Source organism: Pyrgilauda ruficollis, unplaced genomic scaffold, assembly GCF_017590135.1.
Source record: "Pyrgilauda ruficollis isolate IOZ18807 unplaced genomic scaffold, ASM1759013v1 scaffold16, whole genome shotgun sequence".
NCBI classification, from domain to species: Eukaryota; Metazoa; Chordata; class Aves; order Passeriformes; family Passeridae; genus Pyrgilauda; species Pyrgilauda ruficollis.
This window is the reverse complement of record NW_024514764.1, coordinates 1582-17506: the sequence shown is the minus strand read 5'-3', so window position 1 is coordinate 17506 and position 15925 is coordinate 1582. Positions and strand designations below refer to the sequence as shown.

Genomic DNA, 15925 nt, shown 5'->3' with positions numbered 1-15925 from the left:
TGGGATAAAACATGGGATAACACATGGGATAAGACACTGGTTGGAATATGGGATAACACATGAGATAACATGGGATAACACGGGATAACACATGGGATAACACACTGGTTGGAATGTGGGACAGCACATGGGATAACAGAATAACACATGGAATAACATGGGATAACACTGGTTGGAATATGGGATAGCACATGGGATAACATGGGATAACACGGGATAACACTCTGATTGGAATATGGGATAGCACATCCAGGCTGTCCCAGTCAAGCTGTGGGATCTCAAACCACCTCCTCCCATCAGCACTCCTCCACCTTTCACTCCCAGGCAGGATTTAGGATTTCCTCCCTCTAACCAGCAGAGCATCCAAAGGGGGACCCGAATCCAGAACTGCAAACACCAGGATGGAGCAGGAGAAACAGGGAGGCTGCACTGCTGCAGCAGCAAAGCTCCCACCAGCTGCAGCTCTGCAGGCTTCCAAGGGCAGGAGGAGATCCCACAGCCTGTGCCACAGACACAGATATTTTATGAAAAATCCTTTTGCCAGGATCTTTTCTCCTGAGAAGCTGGGAAGCTTCAGTTTCCCCGTGTTTTGCTGCTTTGGAATGTGATTTGGAGAATTGTTTACCCAGCATGTGAAATTGTTTTTACTTGACGACCAACAACAGCCACCTGTGTGGAGGCTGTGAGCAGTCACAAGGTTTTATTATCATTCTTTCCCTTTCCCTTTCCCTTTCCTTTCCTTGCCTTTCCTTTCCTTTCCTTTCCTTTCCTTTCCTTTCCTTTCCTTTCCTTTCCTTTCCTTTCCCTCTATTCCTTTCAGCATAGTTTTAGTATAGCATTTTAATATAATATAATATAATATAATATAATATAATATAATATAATATTATAACAAATCAGCCTTCTGAAACACAGAGTCAAGGTTCTCATCTCTTCCCTCGTCCTGGGACCCACAAGGCTGTCCCAGGGCAGCCAAGCTGTCACCCCCTTGCTGGCCATGGGGACAGACCCACGAGCCATGAAACTCCTTCAGAGCTGCTCTTTGGCATCAGGCTGAGGTTCCCCCAGGCAGGAAGATCCCATCCCTGGCTCTCCCCCCACCGGAGAGAGGATTTCCCTTCCCTCAGCAAAGCCCATGTCCACCTTCTTTGGCTGCACCTTCCTCTCAGCAGGGCAAGGGGGGAATTTCATTTCCCCACACCCCGTTCGGGGCCCGGGTGTCAGCCCAAGCACTGCCAGATGTGCAGGGCTCTCCCTCAAAGCCATCCCCAGGCCTCCCTGGATATTTAATCTCTCGCTATCTGGGGTGTGAGGGTCAGGGCCCGGGTTTCCATGCAGATGCTACAAATCTTCCCTGCTTTTACCGTCACCTTTTAACGGCGCCGTAAATCAGCAGGCACTTCTCAGGTGACCCCGTAATTGCCCATTTGTGTCTCTGAGCAGAACTCAGCCCTGCTCTTCCTCCTCTCGGCAGCAAAGGAGACCTGCTGGGAGCAAACTCCAGGAGTCTGCATGCCCCTTCCTCCTCCAGCAAAGTCATCTCCTGGCAGCTGTGCTTCAGCTGCAGCGTGGCAGCGCGAGGAGAGGGCGAGGAGCTGATGCAGGAAGATTAAAAAAAGGTTGGATGGGTCTGTTCCTCATGTGAGCCCGGCTGCTCGCAGCCTTTGATTGCCACACGAGCAAAAGATGGAAATTCACTGCAGGCAAAGGAATTCATTAACGGGAGAAGAAAGGAGCATCAGTCTGTTGGGGGCCTGGCATCAATTCCCAGCCGGGTTTTGAAGTGGCAACAGCTCTCCTTGTTCTTTTAAAGTTGCTTTGCTCTGTCCTGCACGGTGACTGGGGGAGCTGGCAGCACATGTGGGGCCTCACTCTGCTCATCCCGGGCTGGGGTGGCCCAGCTGGCACAGGACAAACCTGCCTGGCTGTGGGGGCACCACCCCAGCACCTCCTGCTGCTCCCCCTGCTTTCCTCTGATCCACGGAGATCCTCAAACCACAGGGAGCCACCATTCCTCACCGGGCTGCCAGCATGCTTTGGGGTTTTCTGTGGCCTGGGAGGTGCTTTGGGGGTTAAATGAATAACCCCCAAAGCATAAAAAACCCCCAAACCATCTCCCAGGCCATAAAAACCTTTGGGAGTTTTTATGGCCTGGGAGATGCTTTGGGAGATGTTGACATCTCCAAATGGTTTCCTAACCTCTGCTGCTGAGGTTTTTCTGCAGGTGAGAAGATCCTGAACCACCTCCAGCCCACTTCCAGCTCAAACCGGGGTTGTGTTCAAGCACAGCAGTGCCTGTGCACATGGGCTGTGGTTCTGTTCCAGGTTTTCTTGTCTTCAGGACATGCTGGCTTCGAGCAGGAGCTGAAACTCCCCCCGTGCCAAGGCTCCATGGCTCAAAAATCATCAAATCTCTGGGGATTCCGAATTAAATCAGAGTTCCTACCCTCTCCTCCACCCAGATCGTGCTTTAATTTCTGTTCAGCTGCATGCAAAGAGTGAGATCTGTCCCCGAGAGCTTCCCAGCCCAGCCGAGGAGGTCTCTCAGCCAGGTTTCCTTCCAAAGAGCACTGCTCACCCCTGCTCTGTACCCATCAGAAGAGGGGCTCTGGGGCTGGGGTCAGAGCTGGGTACATCACACACACACAGCTGAGCGTGGAATTCATCAGCCCTCGGTGTCACGAAACCAGAAACCCCCAACAACCAGGTGTGTGTTGACACTTCCAGGAATTTGTTTGGTTGCGGCGCTGACATGAGGCTCACACAGCTGGGCACAGCTGGAGTTAGGTGCTCACTGAGCCTCTGAGCCTTTATTTAAAGGCATTTCGCCCAGAAAAAAAAAAGTTTAGAAAAGGCCTTGCACCACCAGAGTGATTAATGCTGAAAGGAATCTTCCCCTTCCCAGGGTCTGCTCGGTAATTCAAGTTTCATGAGCTCTAACGTGAGCGGGGCCTGGGTGAGCTCCCTGCTCAGCCCCGCGGATGCGGGGCACCCTGACACGCTGCCTGCTCCTCCTCAAAGCAGCCAAATATGAATTTTTAATATTCACACCCAGAGCAGAACTGAACAAGGCTGTCCCTCATTATCTGCCTTGTAACGAGACGGGGATCAAACGTGGTGGCAGAGTGACACCGGCCCCACACGTCCCTTCTGATGGCACAGGGGGTAATTAACCGGCGTGTCACACTCAGGCTAACGAGGGTGACCCGCTGGGGGTCCCAGCCCCGTCCCCTGCCCAGGGCTGGGGGCTCTGAGGCCACCTCTGCTCCCCTCTGGGCTGGACTCGCCCCCAGGGATGAGTTGGGGCAGTGGAGCCGTCCCAGTTTGGGACATTCTGTGACTCTGAGCTCAGCAATGTCCCCGCTGCCACCACGCCCTGGAGGCTGGGGGAGGTTGGGGTGATTGTCCCTGGTGGTTCCCTAAGCCAGCCCAGGGATCTGGGACACCTTCAGCACGGACTGGGAGAGAGGGAAGATGTGATCCAAACACCCAGAGGGACACAGCCACAGCCCTGGGGAACACCAGTGACCTGGAGCCACCTGCCAGGGGTGACAGCAGCCTGGAACAGCAACAGAACCAGGACCCAGTGAGCTCCATCCTCCATCCATCCATCATCCATCCATCATCCATCCATCCATCCATGGATCCCTCCATCCATCCATCCATGGATCCATCCATCCATCCATCCATCCTCCATCCATCCATCATCCATCCATCCATCCATGGATCCATCCATCCATCCATCCATCCATCCATCCATCCATCCATCCATCCATCCATCCATCCATCCATCCATCCATCCATCCATCCATCCATCCATCCATCCATCCATCCATCCATCCATCCATCCCACACCATCCAGTCTGAGCTCTGAGCTCCCCAAACTCCCTGCAAACCTCCTGCCTCACACCAGCTCCAAACACCAGGCAGCCAGGATCCCAAAACCCTGGAAGGTCAGAGCAGGACGGTGCCTGAGCACAGCAGGTGAAATCCCTAACCCTAACCCAAAGTACCACTCAAACCTATGAAGAAGAAGGTGAAGAAGAAGTATTAGTTATTGTCTTAAAACTTTTACCTTAGCTCTCTATACTTTACTATAGTCTAAAACTTTAAGTATTTGACTCTGATACTACACACTTCTAATCAACTGCATACTTGCAATCCTGGTGTTATCCATCAATTTTGGAATTTTCTCCACAGCCTCAGGTCAAACGCAGAGTTCTCTTGGGAGTCAGAGCGTGCCAGCACAGAAATGTGAAACTCTCAGCACCCAGAGCTCCAGCAGCCCTGCCCGGCCCTTCCCGGGCTGCTCGCAGCCCCTCGTGTCCCACCCCACGGGGCAGGATGGCCCTTGGGGACGCCTCTGTCCCCTGTCCCGCTGGCAGCAGCCCAGCCCAGCCCAGCCCAGCCCGGCTCCTTTGTGCCCCGGCGGATGCAGGTTTGTCACGCTCGGGCTCTGACACCGCGGGGGGACGTTCCGCCCGGCCCTCCCCCAAAAACCGCCTTTTCATGCACACAAACCGTGCCTTCCCTCAACAAAACCCAAATTCTCGGCTGAAAGTACTTGGCAGCGGCCCCTCGAAATTTTTCTCAGGCCTGTGTGGCTTTGGAAGATGACTTTGGGAGGCAGGGGAGCGCTGGAGGAAGAATGAACCCCCCTGTCCCGGCGGGCTGGCACTCATAGGAAAAGGGGGGACAGCCCTGGAGAGGCTGCAGCACACTGGGGACCGTGGGGACAGCAGTGTCCCCCCTCCCCAGACAGCAGTGTCACATCAGACAGCAGTGTCCCCCTCCCCAGACATCGGTGTCACCTCAGACAGCAGTGTCACATCAGACAGCAGTGTCCCCCTCCCCAGACAGCAGTGTCACATCAGACAGCAGTGTCCCCCCTCCCCAGACAGCTGTGTCACCTCAGACAGCATTGTCCCCCCTCCCCAGACAACAGTGTCACCTCAGACAGCAGTGTCACCTCAGACAGCTATCCATCCATCCATCCATCCCACACCATCCAGTCTGAGCTCTGAGCTCCCCAAACTCCCTGCAAACCTCCTGCCTCACACCAGCTCCAAACACCAGGCAGCCAGGATCCCAAAACCCTGGAAGGTCAGAGCAGGACGGTGCCTGAGCACAGCAGGTGAAATCCCTAACCCTAACCCAAAGTACCACTCAAACCTATGAAGAAGAAGGTGAAGAAGAAGTATTAGTTATTGTCTTAAAACTTTTACCTTAGCTCTCTATACTTTACTATAGTCTAAAACTTTAAGTTTTTGACTCTGATACTACACACTTCTAATCAACTGCATACTTGCAATCCTGGTGTTATCCATCAATTTTGGAATTTTCTCCACAGCCTCAGGTCAAACACAGAGTTCTCTTGGGAGTCAGAGCGTGCCAGCACAGAAATGTGAAACTCACAGCACCCGGAGCTCCAGCAGCCCTGCCTGGCCCTTCCCGGGCTGCTCGCAGCCCCTCGTGTCCCACCCCACGGGGCAGGATGGCCCTTGGGGACGCCTCTGTCCCCTGTCCCGCTGGCAGCAGCCCAGCCCAGCCCAGCCCAGCCCGGCTCCTTTGTGCCCCGGCGGATGCAGGTTTGTCACGCTCGGGCTCTGACACCGCGGGGGGACGTTCCGCCCGGCCCTCCCCCAAAAACCGCCTTTTCATGCACACAAACCGTGCCTTCCCTCAACAAAACCCAAATTCTCGGCTGAAAGTACTTGGCAGCGGCCCCTCGAAATTTTTCTCAGGCCTGTGTGGCTTTGGAAGATGACTTTGGGAGGCAGGGGAGCGCTGGAGGAAGAATGAACCCCCCTGTCCCGGCGGGCTGGCACTCATAGGAAAAGGGGGGACAGCCCTGGAGAGGCTGCAGCACACTGGGGACCGTGGGGACAGCAGTGTCCCCCCTCCCCAGACAGCAGTGTCACATCAGACAGCAGTGTCCCCCTCCCCAGACATCGGTGTCACCTCAGACAGCAGTGTCCCCCTCCCCAGACATCGGTGTCACCTCAGACAGCAGTGTCACATCAGACAGCAGTGTCACCTCAGACAGCAGTGTCACATCAGACAGCAGTGTCCCCCCTCCCTAGACAGCAGTGTCACCTCAGACAGCAGTGTCCTCCTCCCAGGGACAGCAGTGTCCCCCCTTTCCAGGACAGCAGTGTCCCTGCAGAAGCAGTATCCCACTCCCAGGACAGCAGTCCCCCCTCCACAGGACAGCAGTGTCCTCCAGGACAGTATTGTCCCCCTCCCAGGACAGCAGTGTCCTCCAGGACAGCATTGTCCCCGCTCTGGGGACAGCAGTGTGCCCCAGGGACAGCAGTGTCCCCTCTCTGGGGACAGCAGTGTCCCCCGGGACAGCAGTGTCCCCTCTCTGGGGACAGCAGTGTCCCCCGGGACAGCAGTGTCCCCTCTCTGGGGACAGCAGTGTCCCCCGGGACAGCAGTGTCCCCTCTCTGGGGACAGCAGTGTCCCCCAAGGACAGCAGTGTCCCCCCTCTGGGGACAGCAGTGTCCCCCGGGGACAGCAGTGTCCCCTCTCTGGGGACAGCAGTGTCCCCTCTCCGGGGACAGCAGTGTCCCCCAGGGACAGCAGTGTCCCCCCTCCGGGGACAGCAGTGTCCCCTCTCTGGGGACAGCAGTGTCCCCCAGGGACAGCAGTGTCCCCCCTCCGGGGACAGCAGTGTCCCCTCCCGGCTGACAGCAGTGTGCCCCAGGGACAGCAGTGTCCCCTCTCTGGGGACAGCAGTGTCCCCCAGGGACAGCAGTGTCCCCCCTCCGGGGACAGCAGTGTCCCCTCTCTGGGGACAGCAGTGTCCCCTCTCCGGGGACAGCAGTGTCCCCCAGGGACAGCAGTGTCCCCTCTCTGAGGACAGCAGTGTAGTGTCCCCCGGGACAGCAGTGTCCCCTCTCTGGGGACAGCAGTGTGCCCCAGGGACAGCAGTGTCCCCTCTCTGGGGACAGCAGTGTGCCCCAAGACAGCAGTGTCCCAACTCTGGGGACAGCAGTGTGCCTCAAGACAGCAGTGTCCCCTCTCTGGGGACAGCAGTGTGCCCCAGGGACAGCAGTGTCCCCCCTCCGGGGACAGCAGTGTCCCCTCCCGGCTGCAGGCTGAGCGATCGCGCTGACAGGTGCCCCTGACAAGTGCCCGATCGATGGCACTGATCGAGCCCCTCCACGCCGCGGTGATGGGAGGATTTCTTCGGCTTGCACTTAATCGACATTTCCTCCCTGGCAGGGTGGCCCGGAGCGGGGGATTTGTCACTTGGAATTGCCGGGGAGCGCAGGGCAGGGCGGGGTGAGGCAGGTGGGGACAGGGAAACATTCGGGCACAAGCAGCACCCACAGGAGCCTCCAGAGAGGAGGAAATAAAATCAAATTAAATAATCTGCTGTAGGGCTGCGGAGATGGCAGAGGCATTTCGGGATCCTGCCCTGATGGGGGCTTGATTTCACCCCCAGAAGGAATTATGGAGTTGTGGAATCATGGGTGGAAAATCCCTATAACATCATCCAGTCCAACAATCCACAGGGCTGTTCAATCCCCTCAGGGATGGGGACCCCACCCCTGCCTGGGCAGCTGGGCCAGGGCTGGGCAGCCCCTCCAGGAGGAAATTCTCCCAAAATCCACCCTGAGCTGCCCTGGCCCAGCCTGAGGCCGTTCCCTCTCCTGTCCCTGTTCCCTGGAGCACAGCCCGACCCCCCGGCTGTCCCCTCCTGGCAGGAGCTGTGCAGAGCCACAAGGTTCCCCCTGATCCCCCTTTTATCCAGGCTCAGCCCCTTCCCAGCTCCCTCAGCCTCTCCTGGAGCTCCAGCCCCTTCCCCAGCCCTGTTCCCTTCCCTGGACATGCTCCAGCCCCTCCATGTCCTTCCAAAACTGCCCCAGAGCTGAGCCAAGTCCTCCTGCAGCCCCAGCAGCTCTGTCCTGCCCTGACCCGGGGCTGCTCTGGGGGGCAGAGGGGGCAGGGGGCGGCTCCCCCAGCCCTGGGGTTTGGGATGGCTTTGGGATGGATTTGGGATGGCTTTGGGATTGCTGTGGGATGGATTTGGGATGGCTGTGGGATGGCTGTGGGAAGGCTTTGGGATGGCTTTGGGATGGATTTTGGATGGCTGTAGGATGGCTTTGGGATGGCTTTGGGATGGATTTGGGATGGCTTTGGGATGGCTGTAGGATGGCTTTGGGAAGGCTTTGGGATGGCTTTGGGATGGATTTGGAATGGCTGCGGGATGCTGCGGCTCTGGAACAGCTGGGAAGTTGCACAAGGCAGGAGGCCCCGGCAGCCCCCGCTGAGCAGAGCCGGGATGTGGCCCCCGGGGACGGGATCTGTCACTTTCCTGGGCCCTTCCCATCAATCACCGCCTCCTTTTATTTATTTATTTATTTATTTTTATTTTATTTGCATAAGGCGGCTGCGAATTCCCGGCTGAATCAGCCTGAAGGGTGCGGGCAGGGCAGGGCAGGGCAGGGGATGCCAATTCTTCACTCCAGCCACAGAAAGCTTCCAGGTGTGCCCAGGGCCAGGTGTGCCCAGGGCCACCACGCACAGCTCAGGGGCCCAGTGATCAATCAGCAGCAAAGTGGTCAATCAGCCCTTCCCTGCTCAAGGACCTTAACAAGGTCACAGCCTTGTTCTCTCCACTCTAATGAGTGGAGATTCCTAATAAGAGCTCAGTGACAAGTGACTGTATTAATGTAATTCTCTCCTGCTCCGGATCAATTTTGTGTGTTAAGATGCAGAGCGGCCCCGGGGGCGTGGGAGGCTCTGCCACCGCCTCGCTGTGAGCTGCTGGCAGGGAGAGAGGAGTTCATTCCCCTCCTGTCCCTGCCTGCCATGAGATTTCCTTGGGGGAGCACACCAAAATCACTCCCAGGAGGAGCCCAGCAGCTCATCCCTCTCCCAGAGTGCTGCTGTTATCCCAGGATGCCTAAAACATCCTGTGCTGGGGCTTTAACAGCCTAAATAGTATTTTTTTTCTGAATTTCAGCCATTCCCTCCCACATTTCAGGCTGGGACCAGCACTCAGTGTGCTCCAGGTCAGGGCAGTCCGTGCCAGCACAGCCCGTGGTGGAGCAGGATGCTCTCCATGGCTCTGGACCGTGCAAAGCCTGGCTGATCCCTGCCCTCCACCAGCCCTGGAGGAGCTGGACACTGACCCTGAGCCCTGGGGTGACCTGCAGGACCCCTCTGGGGGGCACAGCTGTCCCTGTGCCCCCTCACCCTCCCAGTGCCCTGCCTGCCACATCTGCGTTTGCATCTCAGACGGGGAGAGTGACTCACTTCAGGGATGCATGAATAATTTTGAGGATTCCTGTGATCTCCGAGCTGTCTCTGAGCAGAGGGAGAAGGAGGGGAAATCCAAGGAGCTGCTGTGAATTTTGCACCCAGGACCATCACCACAAATGGGGAGTGTGTGAAACCTGAGCTGAGACCTCAGCCCTGCCAGGGGGAAAGCTCAGGGCTGCAACCACCGGGGGTTTGTCATGGTGGGACTGGGGGCTCTGGGCTGCTCTTCACGTGGGGTGAATTTGGGCAGGCCCTGGCACAGGGTGCCCAGAGCAGCTGTGGCTGCCCCTGGATCCCTGGAATTGTCCAAGGCCAGGCTGGACAGAGCTTGGAGCAGCCTGGGACAGTGGAAATGTCCCTGCCATGGCAGGGGTGGGATGAGTAGATCTTTGAGGTGCCTTCCAACACAAACCAGTCCATGATTCCGTGAATTCCCACAGGAAAGGAAAGACTCATCTTAAACCACTGACGTGCCCAGCATGGACCAGCCCTGGCTGCCCTCACCCCCCCCAGACCAGGCTTCCAACCAAGTACCACAGAAGTTTCTCAGAGCATCCCTGTGGAGCACATTAATATTTTGGCCATCCCAAGAGCTGGGATGAGCCGGGATGTGGGGATGGGAAGTGCCAGGCTCAGGTTCCACCCTGTTCCCAGAGCCCTGTCCTGCAGACAAGGAGCATCCATCCATCCATCCATCCATCCATCCATCCATCCATCCATCCCTCCATCCATCCCTCAATCTCCCCATCCATCATCCATCCTTCCTTCCATCCCTCCCTCCCTCCGACACCCCCAGCTCCCTAAGCAGGAGGATTTCCACAGCCCTTTGAAAAGCCATTTAGAGCTAAGTCTTGGTATTAAACCTGGCCTTTCCTCGGGCAGGTTTTCAATCTCTGCCCGAGCCTGTTGCAGCAGAAAGTTTTTGAAAAGGTCAGGAGGAAGCTTTTAAGCATCTTTGCCAATTAAGTGCTGTAACCCCCTCCCCGCCGCCAGAGCTGCCCGTCTCCATCCCAGGGGAAGGTAATTACTGTTTTATAAATAAGCTTTGAACTCTCTTAAGTAATTGTCTCTCATTGCATGAAAGCACCCTCTAAATCCACCGGCCTTTTCCACCTTCTGTCACTACCTAGAAAAAATCCAGGGGAAAAAAAATCCACCTAATACCTTGAAGGAGAAACTCCCAAACTTTCCTTTACACTGCAGTGATTATTTCTCCAAACTTTCAGTAATTCCACTAACAGAGGCCTTGTGGCTTTCCCGGCTCTTGGTGAATTTTTTGGCAATATTTGACATATTTTCAAAAGTTCTCTGGAGTTACATGGACCAAAAAAAAAAAAAAAAAACAAAAAAAAAACCCAAAAAACAAAACCAAAATCATGTTTCAATATTTTAATTTCTACCCCCTGAGGTTACAATAAGAGAAAGGACAGGAATGAAGAAGCCTTTTCCAAAGGTATTCATTCCCATCATGTTATTTTTTTAACCAGCCCTGTGATTTCTGGGTGTATTTAAGCAGCCTGGGATAGAAATCCTGGCAGATCTGAAATCCTTTAGGAACTCAGGTTACTCCTGCCCAGCCCGGGTGTAATCCCCCCATTTATTTAACAGAGCCAGAGACAGGGAAAGCATTCCTGAGCCGGGAAGAGCACCTTCCACCCTTCAAGTCGCAGCTTTTATCCCCAAAATCCCAGCCAACATTAACAAGCAGCTCCAACCGCTCGAGCCTGACACGATCTGAGCAACAGCACAAGGAACAACCCGACTTCATTTCGCCTGGAGGCTGAGCCAGGCTCGAATTCAGGCTCCCAAACCTGCTTGGGTCAGCAAGAAGCACTTGATGGGATCGGGAAGAAAACCCGGCCGCGTGGAAATAAGGGAATAACAGCGTGAAAAGGGGGGGCAGGAGGGTTGAGCTGTGCTCCTCTCCCCATCCCCGACCCCCCAAAACAGGACAGGCACAGCCTCTGTCCCTCCCCACCCGCAGCTGGGAGCCCTTTAAATGGTTTCAAATGTTTAATTCCTCATCGTGGCAGTAAAAGCTATTTTTAATCCCACGTGAAAGCAGTTTGCAGAAACCCAAACTTTGCACGAATTATGGATTGCTTCCCAAGCCCGGGCACTGCTGGGTGTGTGCTGGGGAGCAGAAAACAGGGGCACATCATCAGGGAAACCCATCCGGCTGCCCAGCGCTTAAGCCCGGTCCTAAGAGCAGGGCTGGCGCTAAAACAGCGCATAAAAACCCATCCAAAACACCGCGCCTTAAGTAAAAGCTTTACTGTATCTTATTCTTAGTTAAAATCAGCTTTTTCTCAGGTTTCCCGCATGTTTTCTTTGCACTCGGGGTTTCATTTCCCAAACACGGGGGTGAGGATCCGGGAAGCTGAGACAGAAAGGTCTCGCTTGAGAATGGAAGTGAAAAAAAAAAAAAAAAGAGAGAAAAGATTGCGAAGTAACAGAGGCGAGAAGCTGCGGGACCGAGTGTCTGCGAGGGGAGAACAAGGGCCGCTCAGAGGCGGCAGCGCTGAAATCGAGTCCATCAGGAGGAGAGATTAGCCGTGCCAATGAATAAAGATAACGTCCCGGAGCAGCTCCGAGCATCGCCATCCCGGCTCCCTTTGTCTCTCCGCACCTTTGCGCTTCCCCGAGGAAAAGCTCGCCCTGGAAGGGGCCGCGAGAGCGGTGCCAAAACGCAGCCTGGTGACTCCGGAGGAGCCGATTTCATTCAGCAGCTCCGGCTATAGAGTGTCTTGATCTGTCTGTACAATCACAACACGCACAAAAACCCCCTCAAGGCACCTACTTAGCTGCACTTTTCAGCTGCCAATAACACTCCCGGCAAAAGTCAAAAGAGCAGCGCCGCAGCCGCGTCCTTCCCCTGTCGCTCAAAGGCGTCGGGGTTGCGAGGTTCCGAGATAACAAAGTCTGGCTCAAGAAATCCTGGATGCCTTTCAAGAGCCTTATTAGCTCCTGTGAATGGGCTTGGGGAAGGGGAGGGGGCAAACCCCACACGCCAGGGAGAGGCTCTCTGCTCCCCCTCCACCTTCCCGGAGCTGCTCCCGAGCCGGGACACCCCAGCAGGAGCACAGAGGGATGAGGAACCCCCGGAGAGTTCTTCCCCCCTTCAATGCCAGCTTTCATGTTGGATGGGACGGGAAAAAAAGAGAATGAAAAGTTAAATTTGGCCTCCGGGAGTCTCCGGGCTGGCTCTGCAGGGCCTGAGGATGCCCGGTGGGGATTGCAGCCCCTCGCGTCCCTCACAATCACCAGACATCCCGTGGTACTTTTTAATACTTCTGGTGCAAACTGGATGAAAACAGGGGATTCTTTTCTTTACAATTCCTACAGATCCGCAGCGTGCAGCTGCCGGGGCTGGATCCCAGGGACGTGTGGGGTGCAGGGAGCCCTGGCCCAGCACCATTCCTGCCTGAGCAGCCTTTGGCTCCTGGGAAAAGCAGGAGGACAGGATGGAGGAGAGGGACAGGGACCCCAGATCACGCAGGGAAACCCGGGGCAGAGGAAAAGCCCACTCACACTGAGCCGATGCTGCCACAAAGTTTTGGCAGATGGGGACGAGGAGACCCCTTTGGATGAGCTCAGAGCTCCCACACGATTCCCTCAGGGCTGAGCTGCCCTGAGCTCCCTTCCTCACACAACCCAGGCCCCCCTCCCAGCCCTGCCGTGCTCCCCAAGACCCCCGAGGCACAGGGAGCAGCCGGGATCCCTGCGTGGGAACCGAAGCGGCTCTGGCATCCCAAAAGGGAACAATCCCATGCAAGGATTCTGCTGCGCCCCCAAAACGTCCCCAGTGGAGCAGAGCAGTGACACTGGAGAGCCCCAGCCCCGCCGTACAAGGCCCAGATGTCCCCTGTGAGCCCAAACCTGCCCCCCTCGCAGCCAGGGGCTTCCAGCCCCCAGACCCCTTCACCCCACAAATGTTTTCCTCCATCCCCACAGGCAAAGGCAGGGCCTGGCCCCACACCTTCACAGATGCTCCAAGTTTGGCAATGGATTTCTGAATGTCGCCCCAAACTGCTCGGATTCAATTCTGTTTTTACCATTTGTCCTCAGCTACATTCCCAAACAGACACAGACAGTCCCAGGCTCCCAAAGGGGACCCCCCACACCCCAAACTGGCAGCAGACACCCCAGCATTGCCTCTTCTTTTTATTGAGGTTTCCTTCAAGCAGCGCTGAGTGCCAAAAAAATTAAAATTGTGTTTTGCTTGAGGAGAAAACATCCCATCATGCTTGGATCAGCCATTAAATCATTTATGCTGCAGCCTCAAAAAGGTGTTTAATCTTCTTAGAATTAGCTAAAGCTGTAGTAACTCAAGGAATTCTGTAGGAGATGCTTTTGCAGAACATTTTCTTTTCACTACTACTCAAAAAAAAAGGGGGGGGGGCTTTGGGCCATTTCAAATTTAAATTATATAAAACAATCCAGTAAGAATAAATCATTTCAGTCAGTAACTTACAACAAACTACTCCTCACCCACGAGGAGATGCTCCTGCCAGGGCAGGGAAATCACTACGGGACGGAGCTACTGAGAAAGAACAAAATAATCTGGAGTGATATTTCCAGGGGAATTCTTTTTCCACACTTACTCAAAACAAGCAACAACCTACAGGTGCCTTCGGGCCAAATATCTTGGCGTGAGAAGCAGTTGGTGTAATTTCGGTTTCCTAGCAAGTTCAAATATTTTAAAAATGTTTACACCACTTTTGAGATATCCATAGGAAAAACCCGATTTTCTGTCCAACTTCTCTTCCCCTCCACTCCAGCACACCCCAGCTTTAAACACTTAGCTCTGTCTGGCTTTGCCGGGGATAAAATCCCTCGGTACTGTGAGGTCTTGTGAGAAGACAAAACAAGAGGCAGAGAGGAGAGGAAGCGAAGGGAAATAGTTGTGTGTGTGATTAAAACCACACTTGATGCCGAGTTAAAGTAAAACATCTCCTGATTTTCGCCTCGCCCCGAAGGATGCGGATTCTCCCCAGCCCAGAAAACCTTCCCCGCTCCATTTCCCCAAATTTACCGCAACCACATGCGGGATCATCTCGAACCTGGTGCCAGGCCAGGCTCCCTGCAAAGCACTTCCAGCCCTAAAAACTCGCAGCAGAGCCATCCAAACTAAGATTTATTTCAGCTCCTTCTCTGCGGTCCGTCCTGCGAGCCTCGCTGGGCTCTGCCGAGCGATATGAAAGCGTTCGATCTTCCCCGCTTTAATTATGCGCTCGCAGTCATTAAAGCCCCATTCTGCCGAGCGAGAGGCAGCTCGCAGCCCTCACCCCAAAAAGATTAGTGATCATCATTATCGTTCCTGGAGCCGAGGAATGAGCTCATAAATCACGGCGATATTAATGCAGCCGTAAAAAATAAGCGCCGCTACTTACTGGGTTTTGAAGGTGCGCTAAGTCGTAACTTTACAGCCCAGATGTGGGCTCGGAGAGCTGAGACTCTGCGGGTAAAATTACCACTAAAATTACTCTTTCCATTAAACACGCTGATTTTTCACAGGTTGTTACTTCGGCGAGGGTTGGGAAGCTGCAGCCTCCCCCCAAAACACGGAGAGAAACGCGGTGTTCCCGGGGGGCCCGGGGAGAAGGGGATGGAGGGGCAGGAAGGACAGCGAGAGCTACTCCTTTTATTATTTTCAGATGTTTCCCCGAGAACACCACGGCGCTTTCATACATCCACACGTTTGGATTGCCTTCAGAATAACGGAGCAGATTCCACCCCCGGCTTCGAGGGACTTATCGCTGCCGACTCCGCTTGGCCCAGCCGCCCTGGAGCTGGCCAGGAGACGCGGGTTTAATACGCTCCACATGCACGGTAGCTGCTCTTCCGAACGCTTTATCGCCTGAAGAGCTCAAGCCCATCGAAACCCTCCAAAAACAAACCCCCCTGGATCACTCCAGCTCTGCCCTTTGCCACAAGCCCACCGAGAGTCCCACGGATTCGCCCCTCGCCCGCTCAGGATCAAGCCCGAGGTCCGCGTTCATTTCTGTTTTTTAGAAACCACAAGAATAAAACAATTCCTAAAGGAACCCGGCGGGGAAGCGGGGGCACGGCTGGGGATAAAGCGCTAAAGGTTAAAATCGCAAAGGCTGGGGAGTGAAACGGGCGCGTTTTTGCTGCCGGCTTCGTCCCTGGCCGGGCGGGATGCGGGGACAGGAGCGACACGGGGACAGGGAGGAAAACGGCGACACGGAGACAAGGGCACCGCTTTTCACACTGCAGCAGCCCCCCAAAATCAGCCGCCAGCCCCTTCCCCAGCCCGGGCGAGGCTCGCAGCCGGGGACCCGCACCCCCCTTCCCTCGGAGCCCCTTCCTCTCCCGGGACCCGCCTGTTGCGGAGCCGCCGCATCCCATCTCGGCCACCAATTAACGCAGCTCTGCGCTAATTACCGACCCCCTCATCCACCCCCCCAGCCTCCTCCGCCGCCTTACCTGTACCAGCGCAGCCCCTTCTCGTAGCACCTGTCGAAGAAGTGGGGCTCGGCGCCCACCGCCCGCACCCCGGGGTGCGCCCGCAGGAACTCGAGCAGCGCCCGCGTCCCGCCCTTCTTCACGCCCACGATGATGGCCTGGGGGAAGCGGCGGCTGCCGCCCCCCGAGCCCCCCGCGCCCCCCGCCGCCTCCCCCGGGC

General features: G+C 55.6%; 1 protein-coding gene across 1 annotated transcript in view; it reads right to left on the bottom strand.

The window, feature by feature from the left end:
* Positions 1 to 15914, bottom strand: part of LOC121350877 (heparan sulfate glucosamine 3-O-sulfotransferase 6-like) — a gene marked incomplete at its 5' end in the record, with an annotated part of 32806 nt that extends 16892 nt beyond the window's left edge. The window contains one exon of the mRNA XM_041462629.1: positions 15727 to 15914. Coding sequence (XP_041318563.1) covers positions 15727 to 15914 — 188 coding nt within the window. The remainder of the gene's footprint in view (positions 1 to 15726) is intronic.
* Positions 15915 to 15925: the final 11 nt, after the last annotated feature.